Source organism: Apodemus sylvaticus, chromosome 5, assembly GCF_947179515.1.
Source record: "Apodemus sylvaticus chromosome 5, mApoSyl1.1, whole genome shotgun sequence".
NCBI lineage: Eukaryota > Metazoa > Chordata > Mammalia > Rodentia > Muridae > Apodemus > Apodemus sylvaticus.
This window is the reverse complement of record NC_067476.1, coordinates 72,605,429-72,628,327: the sequence shown is the minus strand read 5'-3', so window position 1 is coordinate 72,628,327 and position 22,899 is coordinate 72,605,429. Positions and strand designations below refer to the sequence as shown.

The following is a 22,899-nucleotide window of genomic DNA, read 5'->3' as shown; positions in this document are numbered from 1 at the left end:
GGCTTAGAGAGGTTTCCTGACAAGTCGGTATTAAAGCCCCTGACAACAGCCATGCCTGGAGCTGTTATCAGGCACTCTATGTCCTGCTTCCTGACTGGGCCCACAGTCTGAGCCCTAGGCTGAATCCTGGCTTTGCCATCTGTTGGCTGTTTGACCTCAGCACAGGCCTAGGCCTCTCTGGCCTCAGTAGACCTACCTACAAAATAGAATTGCTATCGGGAAGATACACCTGAAGTCCTGTTCTAGAGCCACAGCAGGCCTTGGAAAACCGATTGCTTCCCCTGCCTCTGTGACCTTCCACAGACTCCTGACTACCTAAAGTCACAAGCATGGGTCCTTGTCACATGATCAGGGTATGATTGCAAAGTCACGGGGCTGACATTTCTCACATACCAGAGTTTGTCCAAACCTATAGTGCTGCTTCTGTAAAACCACGGGCAGGGGCGGGCAGGGGCAGCCACACCCTGGTTCCCGGGAGCCTGAAGGAAGAGTTTTCCCCAGAAAGCCCCCGTGGGTGTCTGGTGTCTGTGGAAGGGTGGACCCAACTCCAGGAAGCAGTCACACAGCCGTGGGAGGATCTGTGATGTGGTTTCTCCCTGCACCTTTTCCAGGAATAAAGGTTACTGCCTATCCGAGGGACTTTCGGGCACACTTTGAGGTATGGCATGGAGCTAGCGACAAGGCTCAGCCCGTGAAAGTTCTTGCCGCTAAGCCTGACGACCTGAGTTCCCGTGCTGTCATACACGAGCACATACACATAAATCTCATACACGGATTTAAGAAGAAGAAAAAAAAAAACGAAAACTTGGTGTGAAGAGAGGGATTTCCTTCTGTGGCCTAAAGGAGTGTGGGAGGTGCTGGACCAGGGCAAGACCTCCAGTAACCATGGACGTGTGCCCGCCCGTGATCTTCTTGCTTTTTCTTTGTCTCTCACACAAACACATCCTTACTCACACATCCTCTAAGAAAGGACATATGCTGTCCAGCTGTGTACCAATATCACAGGACTCTTTGTTAAATCGCTTTTATTTATTTGTTTTATTGAGAGGGGCTGGGCCAAATATGCCGTGTGTGTGTGTGTGTGTGTGTGTGTGTGTGTGTGTGTGTGTGTGGTGTGTGTGTAGATCAGGCGACAGGGTGTGTAGATCAGGGTCTCTTCCCTCCTTCCACCTCAGGGCTCCCAAGATCAAACTCAGGCAGGGGCAGTAGGGCCTTCATCCGCTGAGCCGCTCTCTTACCCTTGTTCTTGTGTTTTTGAGGCAGGGTCTCACCCAGGCTGAGTTTGAACTTGTGATCATCTCCACTTAGACTTTTGGGGTTTGGCCTTGCATGCCTGGCTCAAGCTTTTTTGTCCTGTTAAGTGGTGCTGGGCCGGGTGAGCCTAAACATTTTTTTCCACTGAGCCTCTGATTCCCCACTTAAAAGATTATTACCAAGGCTCTGTCCATGTGCCGTATCTTCTGAGCCAGGCAGCAGAGCCCATCTCTAGGAGACTGCAGCACAAAAGAAAAAGTGCAAGTTTCCAAGCTGCAGACAAAGCTGGATGCATTTACTGCTGCATGCTCCTGGGCCTCAGTTTCCTCATCTGAGCAAGGAATAGTTTATACCCATTTTATCCATACACTGTAAGGGGGTAAATAAGCTATCTGATGCCCAGGAGTGCTTAGGCTAGAACATGGCACAAAAGAAGAACACTCATACTTGTCCTAAAGAGCCTGCATTAGCACATCTGTAACTCAGCAATCAGAAAATAGAGGAAAGAACATCCAAGGTGGGCTGGAGAGCTGGCTCAGTGGTTAAGAGCACTGACTTCTCTTCTAAAGGTCCTGAGTTCAATTCCTAGCAACCACATGGTGGATCATAACCATCTGTAATGGGCTCTGATGCCCTCTTCTGGTGCGTCTGAGACAGCTACAGTGTACTCATAAATAAAGTAAATAAATCTTTAAAAAAAAAAAAAAAGGACATCAAAGGCTAGATAGGCATGGTGGCACATACCTTTAATCCCAGCACTCCAGATGCAGTGCAGAGAGATCTCTGTGAGTTCAAGACCACTCTGGTCTGCATGGTGAGTTCCAGGCCATGTTGATACTATGAGACCCTAACTCAAAACAAAGGTTCGAGGCCTGAGTCTGGAGAGGAATTTCAGTGGTTAAGACCACTTGTTCTTACAGAAAACCACAGTCGAGTTCCCAGGGAGAGACAGGGGAAGGGAAATGGCAGTGGCTAAGAGGAAGCTGGGTCTGCAGGACACATCACAGTGCCAGTCCTGGGTTAGTGACTTTTGATTTTGGTCCTGGGGCTTGATTTTGTCTGGTGAGTTCACATGGTAACTCACAACTCTAGCTCCAGAAGATTCAACAGCACCCTCTTCTGGACTCCTAAAGCATACATGTGTGTGCATGTGACACACACACAGAGAGAGAGAGAGAGAGAGAGAGAGAGAGAGAGAGAGAGAGAGAGAGAGAGAGAGAGAGAAAGAGATAGGGAGAGAGACAGACAGAGAGAGAGAGACAAATAAATATTTAAAAATATGTTTTTAAAAGTTTGAGGCCAGGCTGGTGAGATGGCTCAGTGGTTAAGAGCACTGACGGCTCTTCCAGAGGTCATGAGTTCAAATCGTAGCAACCACATGGTGGCTCACAACCACCCGTAACACGAAACAAATAAAGAACCTATGGACCTGAGCAAGCAGGGCCTGGAGCAAGGGGGGGTGGGGGTGGAGTTTGAGGCCATCTTGGGCTAGAAAGCAATCTCAAAATGAAAACAAAAGGCCCAGGGCTATAGCACAGTGGTAGAGTCATTCGTCTCATGCACAAGATCCTGCATTTGAGCCCCAGGACCAAAATCAAAGGTCACTAAACCCAAAAGGACAGGACGGGGCTCTGTGATGTGTCCTGCAGACCCAGCTTCCTCTTGGTCACTGCCATTTCCCTCCCCCTGTCTCTCCCTCAGCCCACTTCAGCTCCAGGGACAGGAACTGTGATGTTTGCTGTCCTGTAGGTGAGAGCTAAGAGGCATCTGACCCAACTCTTCTGGCCTCACCCCACCTCATTTCCCAAAGCTGTTGTGGATGACAGCAGTGTGAAGCACTGTGGAGGAAATGTGAGGCCCCGCCCCCTGCTCTCAGTCTCCTGAAGGCGATGGCCAGGACTCCATGAGCCACAACAGTTTCAAAACCTCACCTTTTCCCTTGATTTGGGTGCCCAGGCAATTATGTAACCAACAGCCTGGTAGACAGACTCATTCCAAATATGGGGTTCCCAGGAAGAACGTCCAAGGAATGACTCAGAAAGCAAAGGCCAGCCTTTCTAGCCTCCTGTACCTTATTTCTTGTGTCTTACTCTATAACCCAGGCTGGCCCAGAACCTATGGCCATGTAGTTCTAAGATAGTCTTTAGTTCATGGTGATTTTCTTGCTTCATTACAGATTTAAACCATCATGCTTAGCTCTAGAGAATGTTCTCTCTCCTTTCTTTTCTTTTCGCTTTTGTTCTGTCATTGTTTTTCCTCCCTCCCTCTTTCTTCCTCCTTCTGAGACAGAGTCTCATGTAGCACAGGCTAGCCCCAGACTTGCTGTAGCAGAGGATGATCTTGAAGTCTTGATCTTCCTGTGTCTGCGTCCCAAGGGCCAGGATCACAGGCATGTGCCACCGTGCCCGGCTTGAACAACTCTTTGTGAATGCAGTGTTTAACTTTATTTTGTCCCTTTATTGTGCCACCTTGCCTTCTGCCTAGAGGCCACCCACAGACCGTTAGCATAACTCTCAGCTCTTCAGAGAATATTATCATGTTGTGTGTGTTTGCCTATCCGTGTCAGCTCCACATTCACTTTCTACATCCTGTAGGCCTCCGCCATGTGGAAGGTCTCAGTGCGTGATGGGATCGCTGATGCTAACTTACAGCCTACTGAGCATCATGCTAAGAATGTGGCCAACTTCATCTCTCTACTCTACTCTACTCTACTCTGAGGAGGTAGCTACTCCTTACACACATACACACAACTGAAAACAGTAAAAACAAATCTTTACAAAAGAGCATCAAATCCAGCCTGAGCTATACAGAGTTCAAGGCTAGCCTGAGCTATACAGGGAGTTCAAGGCTAGCCTGAGCTATACAGGGAGTTCAAGGCTAGCCTGAGCTATACAGGGAGTTCAAGGCTAGCCTGAGCTATACAGGGAGTTCAAGGCTAGCCTGAGCTATACAGGGAGTTCAAGGCTATCCTGAGCTATATGAAAGAAACTCTGTCTCAACAGGACTCTTCCTGTTGACAGTAAAGGAAACTGTAACTCAAGAGGTTAAAGTCCCACCGTTAACCCAGCACCAGGAGGCAGAGCCAGGAGGATCTCTGCAAGTTTGAGGCCAGTTTGGTCTACATAGCAAGCCCCAGGACAGCCAGGGATACGTAAAGAGACCTTATCTCAAAATTAAAAAAAAAAAAAAAAGTTAAATCCTTTGTCTACAGTGGCTACTGGTAGTGCAGTGTCATGATCCGAGCCCACTTCTGCGTAGTTCCAGGGACGTTTACTGAACTCTAACTCTGACCACACCGTGCCAGCTCTTGGGATCTAGGCTATTACTGTTAAGTAACATAAGCTTTAAGTAAGACTTACAGTGACCCTGAGAGCCTCTCCTGATGTTCCTGTCCATCTGTCTGTCCACACCCATCCATTCAACCATTGGATAGTACACCTATCTAGCTACCCATCACCCAACCTCTATCTACCCAGCCACCCAACCAAATGAGAGCCCGTTTGTGACAGGGTCTTGATATAGAGCCCAGGCTGGCCTCGTGTGCTGGGATCACAAGTGAAAACCACTACAGCTGTCAGTCCAGTTGTCTTGACCTTTTCTTGTTCCCACCCACTCATCCATGGTCTTACTTAGTTGTAAGAAGGACAAGAACCAAGCGATATTAAGATTACAAAGCAACAAGCCTTAAGAGTCACTCAGTGACCTTATCTCCTCAGGACAGAAACCCCAGCCTGAAGGCCATGGCTGTCCTCAGAAGAACCAAAGCATTCTCAAACCAGAAGATCAGGGACAGCAGAGATGGCTCATAGCATAAGAGCACAGACTCTCCCAAAGGACCTGAGTTCAGTTCCCAGAGCCGTGTCAGGCAGCTCAGAACAACTGGATCTCCAAAGGATCTAACACCTCTGCCCTCTGAGGACACTAGCACGCACGTGCACACACACACAAGCAGACCTACACACCTACATACAAATGAAAACAATAAAAACAAATCTTTACAAAAGAACATCAAATCCAGACTACTGAGCAAAATAGGGAGTTCAAGGCTAGCCTGAGCTACATGAAACCCTGCCTCAACGGGACAGAACAAAACAAAACAAATAAAAACAAACAAACAAAACCAGAGAAGATGAGGAATCAAGAAAGAAGAGGCCCCAAAAAATCTTTTAGGAAATTACTACCACTGCTGCTCAGCCTCTCCGGAGAAGCCTGCAGGCTTGTTGCCAAGGCCTGGAGAGCAGGAGGCCTCTGGGCACTTGTTTCTCTCAATATGTATCCTGATTATTGGCGTTTTAATTCTTCCCCTGACAGAGCTGAATGTGGCTGTACCAGCATCCTGTTCACCCCACAGCATCCAGCCCTGTGCCTGGCACAGTTGGTGGATTTATTAGACCGAGAGGTGGATGTGAGGTGGACAGAAGGTTTGACAGGAAGAGGGAAGGACAGTGGCTAGGAAGGCTGAGCGGTTGGTTATAGGGATGTGAGAGTCGACTCAGCCCTAGGACTACCGATTCCTCAAAGCCAACAGTAACAACAGGAAATGACAAGTGTTGCTAAAAACATGGAGACTCGTGCATTGTTGTTGGGCTTGTAAAGCTGTTGCTGCCGTTGTGAAAGACAGCATATCAGCTCCTCCAAGGAAAAGAGGGGCTGAGGAGAAAGCCCAGGGCTTCGGGGTGTGTGCTGCTCTTCCAAAGGACCTGAGTTCACTTCCCAGCAGCACCCACACCGGGCAGCTCACAGCCACCAGCAACACCAGCTCCAGGGTGTTCAATGTTCTGACCTCCATGGGCACCTGTGTTCACGTATGCATGTATGTATGTATGCATGTATGTATGTTCACACACACACACACAAGAAAGAAGTACCACAGGACCCAGCAAGTTCAGCAAATCCATTTGTGACCGTACATGTAAATGAGTGTAAGTCAGAGTCCTAAGGAGACTCTGTAAACCCAGGTCATGGTCACAGCAGCTTTATTCGCCACAGCCAGAAAGTAGAAACAGCAGAAGTGTCCATCAACACATGAGCCACTAAGCAAAATGTAGTGATCTGGGTCGTGAGCGTAGCTGCCTTCCAAATGTACTCATACAGTGAAATATTATTCCACCTGTAAACAGAGAGAAATTCTGACATGTGCTACAACATGGTGACTCTTGAGACTTTCTGCTATGTGAAATGAGTCGGTTATAACAGGAAAATGGCAGTATGACTTCACATATCAGAGGCACCTATGTAACACTATTCATAGAGATAGAAAGTAGAGTCAGAGGCCGGGCGGTGGTGGTGCACGCCTTTAATGCCAGCACTTGGGAGGCAGAGGCAGGCAGATTTCTGAGTTCAAGGCTGGCCTGCTCTACAGAGAAAGTTCTATGTCAGCATGGGAGAGTTCTAAGACAGCCAGGGCTGTATAGAGAGGAACTGTCTTGAAACAAAAACAAAACAAGAGAGGGAGGCAGGGAGGGAGGAAGGGAGGGAGGGAGGGAGGGAGGGAGGGACAGAAGGAAGGAAGGAAGGAAGGAAGGGAGGAAGGGAGGGAGGGAGGGAGGGAGGGAGGGAGGGAGGAAGGGAGAGAGAGAAGAAGGGAGGAAGGAAGGAAGGGAGGAAGGGAGGGAGGGAGGAAAGGAGGAAGGGAGAGAGAGAAGAAGGGAGGGAGGGAGGAAGGGAGGAAGGGAGGACGGAGGACGTAGCTGGCAGAGGCTGGCAGGTGTACAATGGGCACAGGGTCTCAGCTTGGCAAGATGAGTAGGTTGTCAAGACAATGGTGATGGCTACACAACAATGCCCATGTGTTTTTGTTTTGTTTTGTTTGAGACAGGTCCTAGTAGCCCTGAGCTCACTTAGACACTGACCTTGATGTCCCAAGAGCTGGAATTACAGACATGAACCACAATGCCCACATGCTCATGCCTTTGTGAGTGTGATTTACTACTCCTTATACCCCTGGATGATTTAGATGGTGGCCTGACAATGCACTTACCACCACACATGACAATTTGAGTTTGATTCCTCAGGACCCAGGTGATGGAAGGAGAAAACTGACTCTGGTCTCCATGTCTGTGCTGTGGTGCATGTACACACACACACACACACACACACACATACACACATGAACAGACAGACAGACAGACAGACAGACAGATGATAGATAGATAGATAGATAGATGAAAGATAGATAAATAGATTAGATTAGATAGATGATAGATGGATAAATAGATCATGGACAGATAGACAAAAATAACTTTAAAAGATTAGGATGGTAAATTTTATACTATGTGTATATTTGTGACACCTTCAAAACCTCTCCTGACTGTGTCTTTTATTTTTTTGTTTTATTTTGTTTTTGGGGTGTGTGTGTGTGTGTGTGTGTGCGCGCGCGCGCGTGCGCGCATGTGCACATGTGGATGTTTAGATGAGCGTGTGCATATGCAGAAACCAGAAGGACTGCAAGTACCTTTCTCTTTCACACTCCACCATTTTCTTTCTATAAAGCAGAGTCCTCCCCGAACATGGTGGTGCACACTTTGAATCTCAGCACTTGAGAGGGGCAGGCAGATCTCTGTGAGTGCAAGGCCAGCCTGCTCTACATACTGAGTTCAAGGTCTGCCAAGGCTCCATAGTGAAACTCTATCTCAGAAGAAGGAAGAGGAGAAAGAGAAAGAAACTGAACCAGAAGATCTCACATTTTGACTAGTCTGGCCAGGAAGCCCTCAGGATCTGCCCTGACTGCCAGAGTCACGGTGGTAACTGTACAGTGGTCCAGTTGGCAGCTATGCCTGGCTTCTTAGGTGCTGGGGTTGCACCTCAGGTCCTTGTGTGCACACAGTGTGCAGCAAGCAGTGTGACTACTGAGCCATCGCCTCAGCTTTATGTCCGCCCCCCTTCTTTCTATTGCCTCTACTCTCATCTGAGCCTCCCTGTGTCTTGAGTTAGGAAAGCGCTACAGCAAAGCTCTTTTTTAATACGCGCCTTTCACTTAAATCCTGTCCTGTCTCTCTGTTATCTACCCAGCAGCCAGTGGGGCCATTTCAAATTGGTCCAATTCTACCTCTCAAGAGGTTGTGGCAGGGGATAACTGGTTTGAGATTAGCCTGAGTATATGATGAGGTCCAAGGAAGAGAGACAGACAGAGACAGACAGAGACAGACAGACAGACAAAAGAAGGGGGATGGAGAGAGATGAGAAAAAATAGATAAAAAAGAACTTCCAGAGAGACAAAACTGAAAAATAAAATAAAATAAAAACCTAAATTATAAAAAGGAGAACAAATGGAATGGTGTCAGATGTCATAAAACAAACAACAACAAAATCCAGTAGGACAGTAGGGCATGCTTTCAAATTTCTAACAGAAACAAGATTTTTTTTTCCCACCCTGAAGTTTGGCACAACCAAACCGCTGCTCACAGGTGAGAGCACAGAGCAGACAGGAAGGAGACAACTCCACACTGCACGGCCGTGCTCCGCCTCCGGCATAGCCTCTCCCGAGCTCCTGACACATCTGCTGTACTCTGTCTTCTGGGCTTTCTGCATAGAGTGGCTCACTCTGTCTTATAATAATTCTGCAAAGTGGGTGTCATCATGCAAAAGTTAAGACACCCCAACCAGCAGTATGGGCACTTATCGCCTCCCAACAGCAGTACTGAGAAACGCGGGGAAAGGTAGAACAGGCATTCAAAGGAGACTCTAAGGCTCCACCAAGCTATGTCCTAGTCACGTGATCACAACCACAGGGCATGTCTGTTCAGATGTGTTACCATATAACAATGGAAGCCTGCAGGAATGTGAGGACTGTGTTGTGAGGCTGTTGTCACACGCTCCTCCTCACAGCCTACATGCACAGATACATACATGTCTCAAACTGGACGACCGAGCTGGCTCATCTCCGCTCAACACCTCGAAGGCTCTCAGTAAACACCGATGTTTGTGGGGCTGGGGGATGGGTTGGTGGATAAAGCACTGGGGATCCAGCCTCGAGCATTCTTGTTCAAATCCTAGCACCCAAGTAAATGTGTGTTGTAAGTGGCAGCTCCCCCACCCCTGCGATTCCGGGGCTCTGAAATTCTCCAGAGCGAGGTGGCTAGACAAACTAGTGATATCAAATACATAGAATGATAGGTGTTCCACAAAGGATCGGGAGTGGCAGTGGCAGTGGGGAGGTAGGAGAGGAGACAGCTCTGCCTGAGGTGCTGCTGGGTGGCATTGAGAATCTGTTGGTTTAAGATTTATTTTTATTTATGTGTATGAATGTTTTGTCTGCATCTATGCCAATGTGCCATGTGCACATGGGGTCCTCACGAGTTAGAGACAGCTGTGAGCCACCATAGAGGTGCTGGGAGCCACGCTTGGGGTCCTCGGCAGGAGCAGCCTGTTGGACATGACATAACCCTGTGGCCATCAGTCACGTGGGGCCAGGCCCTAGTGTTCTGGCTGGGCTCCACCCCCACAGTCACCTGGCTACAGTCAGGTTTTCTGTGCCCCTCAGTTACCTGGCAACAGCCTGCCTATAACCCAACCCACTATAAAAGGGGACGCCAGGCCCCTCCCAGCCCTCTTGCTTTTCTCTCTTGCCCTTATGCTCTTGTCCCCCTGTTCCCTCTCTCCCCATTCTTCTCCCCTCTTTCCACGTGGTCATGGCCAGCTCTCACCCCTCTATCTTTTCTTTCCCACCGTATTGGAGAAATGGAATAGGCCTCAGCGTCTCCAGCCGCCAGACCAGGCCAAAAACTCTCTTTTCCCAGCCAGGCTTCCTCTACAGGTACACGGGGCCGTGCCAGAATGCCCCGCCTTCTGAGCAAGGACCTGGTTTTCCTACAGCTGGCACCCAACCAGCACCCAACCAACCAACTCTTTTGTTTGTTTGTTTGTTTTCGAGACAGGGTTTCTCTGTCTGTTCCAGACAGGCTGTCCTGGAACTCACATTGTAGACCAGGCTGGCCTCAAACTCAGAAATCCACCTGCCTCTGCCTCTGCCTCCCAAGTGCTGGGATTAAAGGCGTGCACCACCACCGCCCGGCTGCAGCCAAAGCTCTTATCTGCAGAACTCTCTCCAGCACCTGAGCATTTGTCACTTTAAAAGTTTAAAATTAAGCACTCAAAATGTATTTCAGGCTGGCAAGATGGCTCCCACAAGTTGTTCTCTTACTACACACATGCACCACACACACACAGAGAGAGAGAGAATATAAAAAATTGAAAGTGTATTTAAATTTTCACCAAACATAAGGCTATTCAGATCATGCAATTTCCCTGTCTAACACTCTCCAGTAAGATTAATCACAATTTAGTAGCAGAGGGCTGCCCTGGCGAGTGTGAAGACACAGGATATGACTTATGCTCCTTTGTGGCCTTCAGACCTTTTTTGATCTGCCCTTTGATGGCCACTTCAGTTTCATGTTGTCTCCCGGGGCGCTGTAGCCACGTGTCCTCTGTCAAGATCTTCCTGCTCTTGTTTTGCTGTCCCTGTCCCCATCCACCTCACACGCACGGTCCTTTCTCTTCACACAGATTTGAGCTCAGCCATCACCCTCTCAAAGGCTTCCCTGAACATTCCCGTGAGCAGGGCTGCCACACACCGATGAGGAGAGGAGAGGTATAAACTGAGTGGAAGGATGGGTGTGCGGAAGGTGGGAGGATGAGGGAGTGTGTAGATGAGTGGACAGATAGGTAAAAGGGTAAATCCATGGAGGATGGAGAGATGGATAGGTGGGTGGGTGGATAGATAAATGGGTGGATGGATGGATATGGATGGATATGGATGGATGGGTGGGAGAGTGGATGGATGGAGGGATGGCTGTCACCCAGGTGGTGACTTCTTTGGGGTTTGCATATCAGATCGCTTCCATATCAGATATTTACATTAGGATTCACAACAGTAGCAAAATCACAGTTATGAAGAAACAAAACAATAATTGTGTGTCACCACAACATGAGGAAGTGTATTAAAGAGTCCTGGTATTAGGAAGGCAGAGAAGCACTGCCCTAGCTGCTTGCTTGGGTACCGCGATGCTAACAACACATGCTGAGCTCACCCGGTCCTGTTCTTAGTATGGACACACAACCTCACAGAGGACAAATGTCACCTCATCAACCTATTGCAATTCTGTGAGGTGCTTCCATGATCTCAGTTTTACAGATGAGGAGGGGCACCCAGAAAGGCTCTGTTTCTTGCCCCAAGGCTACACAGCTGCTGAAGTCAATGAAGAAAGGATTCCACTAAGCGTCACTTTCTTAAGGTGTGGACACAAAGGACAGGCAGGAATCAGCAGGAGGATGTGAAGGGCAGAAGACTCTTTTCTTGAGTCTTCTAATAGAATGTTCCAGTAGGGATCAGAGACAGCGCCAATTCTCAGATGGCAGAGCTGGAGATGGACCCTGGAGGAGTCTCTGAAGGAATTCTGGGCTCACACCTTAAGTAGAGTGCCACAAGTGACCAGGAGTCATTCCTATCGCCCTGCCCCAGATACAAAGAACCCCTTGGGACCCTGGGCCAGGGAAACCCAGTTTCTGTGAAGTGCTCACTCCATCTTCCCAGCCACAATCTCACATCTGATATCTAGATATGTGGGAAACTGCATAAAGGCAAAACCGAAGTGGCCAAACTCTTGAAGGAAATGCCTCTATCTAAACCCAGTGACTTATACATAGGCTAGGCCAAAGAGAAAGCAACCTGGACTGAGAATGAGGCTCCCGGGCCCGCTGTGCTTGCAAGACCTGTGCCACCAGGGGGAGCCCTCCTCAAACCCAGCGGGATTTCGGTCAGTCTTCCAACTGCTGCTGGAACGGTGGGTGGATATGTTGTCAGTCACTTAGACCTGGTTCTTAATCACGGTGGGACAGGGTGGGGGTGGATAAGGTTAAAGTAGGCCAAGATAACGTATGTTATCTGAACTTCACCCCGGGAGGGTGTATTTCTTATCCACTTTGAACAGGTTTAAGAACAAAAGCAGGCTTTTGGAAGCTTTTCTAGCACCCAGAAGGTCTGAAAGAACGCTGTGCCCTTGATGGGACCCTCCCGGCAGGACGCACTTCCTGAGGACTGAGTGCCAGGTGAAGGTGCTCTCAAGGTTTGGCTTCCAAATGAAAAAGCCTTAACTGTGTGGCATCTCACATGACAGTCCTGGGTGTATCAGGTGTGAGCTTTCCCTCAGCTGTGGCACTGAGCTTTCCCCTGACCTTGAATCTCCCGATGCAAGCATAGGAATCCCCTATCCCAGTCTGGAACAAGGTGGCTATGTTCCTTGATTCATTTCAGGTGACCTGTTATCTCTTCACCCAGTCACTAAGAGTCTCTTCCCTCTCCCCTTAACTTTCTAGAGAACAAGGCTGGGTTTGGGGTGGACAGTTGGGGCCAGGCCTCTTTGCCACCTCTGTCAGACTGGAGGCCTGGGCATCTCTGAACAAGGGAAGCTCAGAGGCTTTCGTGTGACCCAGGGTTGTTCAGCTAGGTGGGGCTGAGGGGCTGGAGAGATGGCTGTCACGAGTGGAGGCCTTCTGGCATCTACTAAAAGAGATTTTAAAAGAAAAGTTGCTAAGCCTTTTGCCAGCAGAATTACCAAGTCCCAAATCTCAGCAGAGGCTACAGAGAAAGGCTTTAGCCACACAGTAAGGAAGGGAGGCTTTCCAAAGGGGGTTCTGAAGAAAGGCGATAGCAAGACAAAGAGAGCAAGGTAGAACGAGTGGTCAGGGAAGAGCGCAGGCCCGGGGCAGAGCACCTAGGCCAGAAGCTGCCGGCTCCCCACCTATCCTCACTTATTTAAAAAGTCCCCAGGCTGCTCCAGGTCGAAGCCAGATGGGTCCCAGTGCTGAGGCGGAAAGTGGACAGAAGTCCTCCTCGATAACCCTGAAGCTCTCTCCAATCGATAAGCACTCACAAAGGAAAAAGTAGTCTTCTTTGATGGAGTCAGACTAGGTGTACAACCATGCAGAATGACAACACAAATTAACTCAATCATGGTTTTGGAGTTTTGTCTTGTCTTTGTTTGGTTTTGTTTTTGTCTCACAATACTTTGGGCACTTTTTATGGTCTTCTGGTTTTGAATTTTTATGGGACTTCTCTGTGTGTGTGTGTGTGTGTGTGTGTGTGTGTGTGTGAACGTGTGCTTTATGTCTTTATGTCTTCCTTTCCTTTCCTTTCTTTTCTTTTCTTTCGCCCTCCTCCCCCCCAAGACAGGGATTCTCTATGTAGCCTTGGCTGTCCTGGCACTCACTCTGGACCAGACTGTCTCGGAGCTTGCTCTGTAGACCAGGCTGTCCTGGAGCCCGCTCTGTAGACCAGGCTTATATGTTTCTTGCACTTTTTCTTTGGCTCCTTTTTCTATTTGTTTTATCTTATTCTGGTTTGTTTTTATTTTATCTTATTTTATTTTTAAGTGTCTACTTGTTTTCTAATGAGAGAGAGAAAGCAAAGGTATGGATTTGGATAGTGGAGAAAATCTGGAATGAGTTTGGGAAGGAGAAACCACAATAAGAATATATTGTATATACATAAATCTATTTTTTTTAAGTCTCCAAGGACCAGACAAGGTAAATGAGAAAGAAACTAGATTTGCCCTTGACACAGAAAGATGCTCAGGGATCAGAGCCGGGCTGATGTTGTGAGATACAGGGGTGAGGTTGCTTCCTGGATCTTACTCTCAGAATTCCAAGTAACCTCCAGAGTTTTTTCCTCGCTCCAGACCCAAGGCATGCTGGGATGAGGGGTGGAGGACCGTGTACTCACCGCTATGGCTCTCTCCATCGCTGCCCATCAAGGAGTAGTAGTCGTGCGGTTGACGTGGGTATAGATCAGGTTCGTAAGCGACCAGCTCATCCGTGGGCTGCTGAGAGAGAAAGGTGTCAGAGCCTGAGCTGTGGAAGATTCCAGTGAGGTTTTCAGCTAAGTTTGAGGTCTGTGACCTTCCCTGGCTGGGGACCTAGGAGCTGCCCAGCCTTTGCTACGAACACAGACGCTCAGGGACACAGTGGGTAAGGCAGTGGTGGGACGTTCAAGACAGTGTGCTAAGGCAATGATGAGGTAGAGAGGTCAGAGGTCAGCAGAACCAGGGCTGAAAAGAGGGTGCGTGCAGCCCCCTCCTCTCTTCTCTTATTATCACAGGTACCGTTCCACGTACACCCACGCCCGTGGGGGCCTGCTGCCCTCTCCTGTTCCCACCAATTCACCCTTCCCCCACATGTACGAATACTCCCTGTGACACACTTATACCCAAACCCATGGGGACTCACTCTCACATGTCCACACACTCACTCTTGGGTTCCTGTCTCGGTCTCACACACAGGCGTGCTCACCCTCTCGTGAGCCCCACGTCTCACACAAGTCTATACATCTCCTCACACTCACCAACCCCCACTGCTCACTCAGCCCTGCAGGCACACACATACATACTGACATGCAGTCCCAGCCATCAGGACGTTCGCACACCTTTCAGAGCCGAGCACGGCCCACTCTCCAGTGCTACCTTGTGTCCCTCTGTTACAGCCTGCCCCCGACTCCTCCCCTCCTGGTAGTCTTTGTCCATCTAGTCCCAGGCAGGCACAGTCCGACCTGATGACTGTCATGTTGATGATTTGTTTGTATGAAGATCAACCAGGCAGGTTTTGGGAACCAAGGAACTATCCCTTCTGCCTCCTCCCTCCACTGTCCTTGATGGGAGACTCCCTGCCACTGCTAATTTCTCTCTTCCCTCCTCCTTGCCCTCCTCTCCTTCCTGTCTTTCTTCCCTCCTTTCTCCATCTTCTCTCCCTCTGCCTCCTCCATCTGTCTCCTCTCTCACTTGCCCGGGCACAGGGATATGCACGCCCGAGCCTTCCCATCAGTCTTTGGGCTTCTCCCCACCCCCGCAGAGTGTGCCCAAGGATTGCACAATAGTTACTGTGGCCTTGTTTGGTGGCCCAGGGCTGCCTTAGGAGCCCATCCACTCAAGACACTTGGGGTGGCTTCTGAGGCTGGACAGGGGGCTAAGGAGCTGGTACAGGAGCTGGGGGTCTACCCTGTGCTCATAGCTGCAGAGGGAGGGTCAAGGGTCTCGGACAGTGGCTTTAATTGAGGCAGAGTGGACTTCTGGGCAACCTCCATCACCTGTGCCTGCCCCAGCACCTTCTCCGTCCCAGGTGGGAGAAGGGGATCAGGAGAAAGGTGAGGACAGTGAAGGTTGGCCAGCCTGTCTTCTATTCTGTGAGGAGGTCAGAAGCCGCCCCGCTTCCCGGGGTTTCCAGGCAGTGCACTAGGCCTGCTCCTGCTGTAGGACATTGGCTACGACGTCAGGCCTAAAGCACTACTGAGGGCTTGAAGGCTGGGAGGGATAGAAAAGCGATCTGTCTCTGGTTCAGGAAAGCTGAGTCAAGTGGCCAGGCCCTACTCGGCCTTTCCTCACTGCCCCAACACCTCCATGAGTAGGAGACAGCAAGAGGGTCCTCTCTAAGGGATTCTGGGCTGTCATTTGCCTAAAGCCAGGGCTGTCACTGAAAACAGGGGGAACAGTGGGATCAGCCCACCCGCTTGTGTCCTTGTCCCTGTCCCTGTCCCAGCTTAACTCCAGCCAGGTCCTCTTACTCCAGCCTCAGTCTCGGTCCCAGTCTGGACCCAGTCCATCCTTCACCCAATTTCTTACTGAGCTAAGTTCTAGCCACGAATCTAATGGCAGCGTTTCTGCTGTGTGTGCCACTCTCGCCCAGCCTGGCCCCGAGAAGCCAATCTTGGTCCCTGCCCAGACTCTCAGACCCATGCAGGCCCCAAGCCCAAACACTTGCATCGACAGCCATTCTTCTATGCCGGGCCAAGGACTGACTGTTGGGGACCCCTGGGTGACTTAGTGTTCTAATAGTCTTTGTCTCACGAGCCCACAGGTCATGAGTTGAAACCTCTCCTGTTGCCTCCAAGACTCCAAGGCCAGTCTCCAGATCTCCTCAACCATGGCCCCTCCATAGCCGCTCTCGCCATCTTCAGCCCAGTACCCTGCCCTAGAGTTCGGCCTGCCACTGAACCCATCTATAAATAGCTGTTCAGGCCCCACCGATCACAGCCCCACCATGGGGCCACCCGGCAACCCTCAGCCCGCCAGGGCATGCTCTAAGGCAGCCAATGGCCCCTCGCTGGGTCTCAGACCAGCAGCTCCCGGGAGGAAACACCAACTTCCCACTGATAGGGAGCCCGAGGGCAGCGGGTGGGCTGGTGGGTTAGTGGGTAGATGGTCACACATCCCCCAGCCCCAGGCTGGGCTGGTAGTGAAGCCCCAGTACTCACAGGGGCGACGAGGGGAAACCCTTCCATTTTGTACGCCTGTAACATCCAGCTGAGCTCCAGGTTGGTCAGATCCCCTGCTTCGGTAGGGATCAATGCGGATCCCCCTCAGGACCAGGTGCCCCGTCAGGGGGCTGGACGGTCGTGGGTCAGACGCAGGGCTCAGGCCTGCCCCCTGAGCTACAGGAGCCCTGGGTGAGCCCCCTCCCTTGACATTGCAGGGCCAGCACAAGTTCCTGATTTTATCGAAGGGCCTGCCACTGGGAGATAGTCCCCTTGGGGTGACATCACCGCCCCAGCCCGTTTGCATAAATCTCTTGCGCTACAGGAAGTCTCTGGCCGGCTGGGGCAGGTGGTTCTCAAAGGGCAGCCCTGGGAAGCTAGGGGGCCAGGCCCCCTGCCCAGAGGAAACTGGGGCTGGGAGGGAGAAAGGCTAGCACTACCATGGAAGGCTTCTGCTGCTCCCGCCGCGGCCTTGCTGAGGCGGTACACTATTCTTTCAGCTTAATAATACCAATTTCTTCTCAGACCCCTGAGGTGGCCAAGAGTCACCTCTTGGGGGGGGAGGGGTGTCAGAATAGTGACAATGTGGGTGCTTAATTTCTAGGGTGAATTTGGCAGGTGAAGGACGTTGGTCCCAAGGCTGCCAGGCTTAGCTCTTCCTGTAGGCCCTGAAATATCTGCTAGCTCTCCCTAAACGGATTAGGGCCAACAGTAGACACTGGTTCTCGCACATTGTATCTCTTTTCCTGACTCCTCAAGTGGGCTTCCCTTCTTTCTTTCTTTTCTTTTTTTTTTTTTTTACTGTGACTTTTTATACCCTCCACACCCAACTAAATACCACAACTGGGGTTAGACCCCTAAGGACATTGTTCCTAGCCCAGATTTCCCAGTTTCTCCAACCCTTGACTGTTACGATCTAGACTTCCTTGTTTATAAGCTCTGTTTCCCTGTCCTTACCTCTTTCTGGTTGTCTGCTCATCTCTCCAGCCTGTCACACCACCCATCCATCCACACATCTGTCTGCTCATCCAGATGCTCCTTTCTGAACTGTCAATCAGCTCAGCCGTGTACTATTCTGTTAGCCAAATGCTCATTTAGCCATCTGTCTGTCCGTACGGTAGCTCATCCATCTGCTAACAGTTTGTATTTTTATTTCTTTATCCACTATATAATCTCTGGCCATCTGGCCATCTGGCCATCCATCCATCCATCTATCCATCCATCCACCTGTCGATACATCCATTGTCCATCCATCCATCATTTGTCTACACATACATTCTTCCACCCACACATCCATCTATTCACTTAATCTATATATCCATTCATTCTTAGTCTGTCTATATCTATCCATCTCCCTGTCTACTCATCTACTTATCTATCTACTCCTAATCCATGTTTCCATCTATCCATCTATCAGCTTATCCATCATTCTGTCTATCCATACCTACATACATACACACATTTATATTATCTACCTATCAATTTTTCCATCCATCACCTAAATATTAATCAGTCTATTTACATATCTATCCATCCATGCATTCATCCATCTATGCATCCATCCATCCATGCATCCATCCATCTATCCATGCATCCATCCATCCATGCATCTATCCATCCATGCATCCATCCATCCATGCATCTATCCATCCATGCATCCATCCATCCATCCATCCATCTATCCATGCATCCATCCATCTATCCATGCATCTATCCATGCATCCATCCATCTATCCATGCATCCATCCATCTATCCATGCATCTATCCATCCATGCATCCATCCATCCATGCATCTATCCATGCATCCATCTATCCATCCATGCATCCATCCATGCATCTATGCATCCAACCATCTACCCATGTATCCATCCATCCATCTATCCATCCATCTATCCATGCATCCATCCATCTATCCATCCATCCATCTATCCATCCATCTTCCCAATGTTAACCAATCTCTATGCTGAGTTATGGGAAAGTTGGAAAGATTTCCTGCCCTTAAGACATCCAGTCTAGAAAGCAGAGAAATAGTCCTGTTCTTCCACACACACCTGTCCCCCACTTCTGACCCCGAAGACACACACACCTCTAGGGAGACTACTCTGTTGAGCAAGAACTTGTTTTGTTTCTGTCTTTTTGAGACAGAGTTTCTCTGTGTAGCTTTGGCTGTCCTGGAACTCGCTTTATATCTGCCTTTGCCTCCCGAGTGCTGGGCTTAAAGCTGTGTGCCACCATCCCCTGGCTAAGGAGGACTTCTTGGTCAATCAGTTTCCTCCTGTGTATACTTTAACCTCTTGCTTTATATAAAAACTAGCCTGATCCCTTCACATACCCCAGTGGTTTCTTACTGTCAGCAGAAAAAGAAGGGTCCCATGGTCACCTTCACTTCCATCCTCTCTATTCTTGGAACTCCCCAGAGGGTCCAGATCACATGTCCTCAGGGCTCCCAGGAACCTGACTCAGGCCCCTCCCTGAGGTGAGGGAAGACACAAACTTGCTCTACCCCAGCAATTGTAGTTTCTCATGTCTCTACCAAACAGGACGATCTCCAGGTGACTAGATTGTCGGGAGAGCATGGTCTGGGACGTGAGAACCAGGCCCTGACTGTTATTTTCATTCATTAATTCATTGCTTTGGATTATTTAAGTAAGATCTTGCTTATGGTATCCCGGGCTAGCCTGGAACTAGCTGTATAGACTGGGCTGTCTTCAAATTTGTATTTATCCTCTCACCTTTGCCTGGACAGTGCTGGAGTGAGCCTCGTGCCAAGCCCTAAATTCTTCCCTCCTTCTTTTCTCCCTTCACGCCCTCCCTCGCCTTGTGTCCACCTTCCTTTCCCTCCTCTCTTTTCTTTCCTTCTCCTCCTTCTTCCCCCATCTTCCCCCTGCCCTCACCCCACCTTGTTTTTGTTAGGATTTCTAGCCAAGGCTATCCTTGACCTTTAGCCCAGGCATCCTTGACCTTTTCTATATAACCGAGAATGACTTTGATCTTTGGATCCTCCTGCCTCCACCTTCAAAGTACCAAAGATGTGGACCTCCACGTTACGTGGTACTGGGGATTGAACTCGGGACTTTAAGGGCGGGAAAGCACTCTGTGACCATTCATCCCCAGACCCTAGCTTATTCTGAGTATGTTTCTTCATTTCTGCATTCATCCAGTTACAAACATTGCACGCAGCAATTTCTATGTGCTGGACCTAAGGGACCAAGCATGAACGAGACCTGCATGGCCCTCAGGAGTTCACAGGCCCATAGAGAGATGTGCAGACAGACTGTGGGCTCTGTGGAGAGAATGCAGGAGATGGGTAGTGGATATGTGTGGGGGCAAGTAATTTCATCAGGGTCACAGAAAGGGCATCCTGGGAGCAGTGTGCAAGGGATATCACAAAATGCAGGCCAGGCTGAGGAGGCCGTCTGAACAGAGGCAGAGAGTTAGAGAACTTGGAGCAGTAAGCTGCCATCACTGTGGCCAGGAGAAAGGCATAATGGGAAAGCAAACCTTTACTGCTAAGCCCAGGAGCCTGGGCCAAATGCAGCATCACCAATGCAGTTTCTGTTGGTTCTAAGCAGGGAGTGTGAGACTTGTCTTATGATCACAGACAAGAGACCAGGTAAGCTGTGTTCTCAAAGCATAAGATTCAAGGGGCTCCAGGAAAAGAATCATTTTATTGTTCTATGTCTGCCCAAGGCAGCTCATAAAAGAGAGCCAGGGGTATCCAGAAAGATGACAGAGTGCTTGACAGATTTTAGCTCTTGCAGAAGACCTATGCTCCACTCCCAGTACCCACATGGTGGCTCACAGCTGTGTGTAACTCCAGTCCCAAGAGATCCAGTGTCCTCTTTTGGCACACACATGACGCACATACATAGGTAAGAAGAAAAACACACATCACATAAATAATTGATCACATAAATCTCAAAAAAAATTTTCTTTTCTTTTTTTAGTGTGTGTGTGTGTGTGTGTGTGTGTGTGTGTGTGTTTTAAGAAAGGGTTTTCTCTGTGTAGCCCTGGCTGTCCTGAAACTCACTCTGTAGACCAGGCTGGCCTCCATGTCAGAGATCTGCCTGCTTCTGTCTTCCAAGTGCTGGGATTAAAGGTGTGCCCAGCAAAATAATCTTTTTAAAAAGTAAAAGAGAGGGATTCAGGATGACTTGGAGGGGTCTCAATCATAGAGTGCATGCTTAGTGCCCTAACTTCAGTCCCTAGTACAAAATAGACCTGGGCAGTGGGAGTAAGGGGGGAGCACAAGGAAATATAAGACAACTCTTTAGAAATGTGTGGACTAAGGCCCATCCGCACGGTAACAGTACCCTGTGGTTGAGCACACTTGAGCTACCTTCACTCCCAGGCCTCCCAGGCCTCTTCCCTCTCACCTCCAGGGACCTGCTGTTATTAAAATCTCAGAATCTTAGACTCTAAGAAAGCCCAAGTCAAACCTCGCGCCTCACAGAGGGCACCTAGGACCCACAGGAAGGCTCCTGGCCTGACCCCAGTCACTAAGAGAAACACTTGAGACTGCTGTTGTGGTGTTGAGCTAAATGTACAAACAAGATGTTTTCGGTTTTCAGGGAGTTTCGTCCTCACAGGTCGTGCGTGGAGTAGCGGTGCTGGGATAGTTTTAAATCGTGGGCAATAGAGGAAGTCTGCGAATGCACAACCCACGTTAACTAAAAGGCGCTTAGATGAGGGTGATAGCTCAGTTGGTAAAGCACTCACTTGCAAGGGCTGAGTTCAATCCCAGCTCCTACATAAAAAGCAGGGAATGGTGTATACCTTATAAACCCTTCACTGAAGAGAGAGACAGGAGGGATCGTCCTAGCCAGACATGTGAGGGACCCTGTCTCAAAAAACAAGGCAGGCAATGTCCTGAGAAACTGTAGAGGTTGGTAAAAGAGTGACTTTTTGCCTCTATATACATGGACACACATGGACACACACACACACACACACACACACACACACACGCAAACGTGACAGGGAAAACTGTTGGTTTAGGGGTCTGGGATCTGTTACTAAGCTGGATGTTTCCATCCTTAGGATCCCATGGGACTAAGACAGCAACCTGTTAAACTGAGACCCAGATCTGTGACTGAAAGAGGGTCACACAGCTTATGGGTAGAGGAGTGGGCTCTGGACAGGTTCAGGTTTCCCAGGAGGAAGAGGGGGTCTGATACTCCAGGGAGGGAAAGAGAGACAAAATGCAAAGGCCAGAGGAGGGGAAGGAAGCTGACAATGGGGGGGGGAGGAAGACACAGAGAAATAAAGAAATGTGGGACCTCAGAGAGCTGCAGGTAAGCAGACCTCAGAGAAGGGAGCCCAGCCCCGCCCCTTCTCTCCAGAAGAGTGTCCTGGGCTTTCTGCAGGTCCCCAGGTGCCTCTTGTTGGACAGTGCTTTTGACTCACTCTTTGTTGGCAGGAAATTGGTTTGGAACCAAAAATATTGGAGCCTCCAGAGAGCAGAAGAGAAAAACAAAGTTTTAAATTATTTTTCTTTTTGAGTTGTTGTTGTTGTTGATGATGATGATGATGATGATGTGTGTGTGTGTGTGTGTGTGTGTGTGTGTGTGTGTATAATATACACATGAGTGCATGTTCCCTCAGCCATCAGAAGAGGATGTCATATCCTCTAGAGCTTAAGTTACAGGTATTATGAGCCTCCTGACATGGGTGCTGGGAATTGAATTTTTGTCCTCTGCAAAAGCAATGCACACTCTTAAACATTAAGCCATCTCTCCAGCCCTTTACATGCATTTCCCACCCAGAGACAGGGTTTTTCTGTGCAGCCCTGGCTGTCCTAAACTCCCTCTGAAAACTAGGCAGGCCTCCATCTCAGAGATCAGCCTACCTCTGCCTCCTGAGTACTGGAATTAACAGTGCACCAACATGGCCTGAACACATTGCGTTTTTATTATGTGTTTGATGTGGCAGGCATGTGTGCCCTGGCCCAAGTGTGGAGGTTAGAAGGCAGTTTAGTGGAATCTGCTTGCTTCTACCGCGTATGTTCCCAGACTGAGTTCAGGTTACGCATTTCGAGCAGGTTACACAGGTTACTTGCTGAGGCTGCTGGCTTGCTCTATTACATACATTTCTAACTTAAGCATTTCCAACTTATGATTACTTTACCAGGAACATAGCATGGTAATACAAGAAAAAAATGTAGTTTGTTTAAAAAAAAATAGGGCAAGTGAAATAGCTCAGTGGTAAAGGCCTCGACAACCTAGCTTAGATCCCTGGGACCCGCCTGATGGTGGAAGGGGCAAAGGACTCACAAATGAGAGTTCCTCTCACCTCCACACATGTGCACACCTCCACACATGTGCACGCCCCCACCCCGAGCCACAATGCACACACACTAAATATTTGTAAAACAAATAACCACGTTCATTTTATTGAGATGGTGTCT

The 22,899-nt window shown here is 49.2% G+C and overlaps 1 protein-coding gene across 4 annotated transcripts in view; it reads right to left on the bottom strand.

Annotated features, from left to right (window-relative positions):
• The window catches only part of Spi1 (Spi-1 proto-oncogene), a 34,482-nt gene that overhangs the window by 3,218 nt on the left and 8,365 nt on the right, over positions 1 to 22,899 (bottom strand). The window contains exons 1-2 of one of the 4 annotated variants that reach the window (XM_052182919.1): positions 16,493 to 16,757; positions 13,973 to 14,072 (exon numbers count right to left, since the gene is read on the bottom strand). In XM_052182919.1, the coding sequence (XP_052038879.1) occupies positions 13,973 to 14,072; positions 16,493 to 16,537 (145 nt within the window). In that variant the 5' untranslated portion in view covers positions 16,538 to 16,757. Of the gene's footprint in view, positions 1 to 13,972; positions 14,073 to 16,492; positions 16,758 to 22,899 lie in introns of those variants that run through there. The other 3 variants (XM_052182920.1, XM_052182921.1, XM_052182922.1) reach the window with 3 other exon arrangements.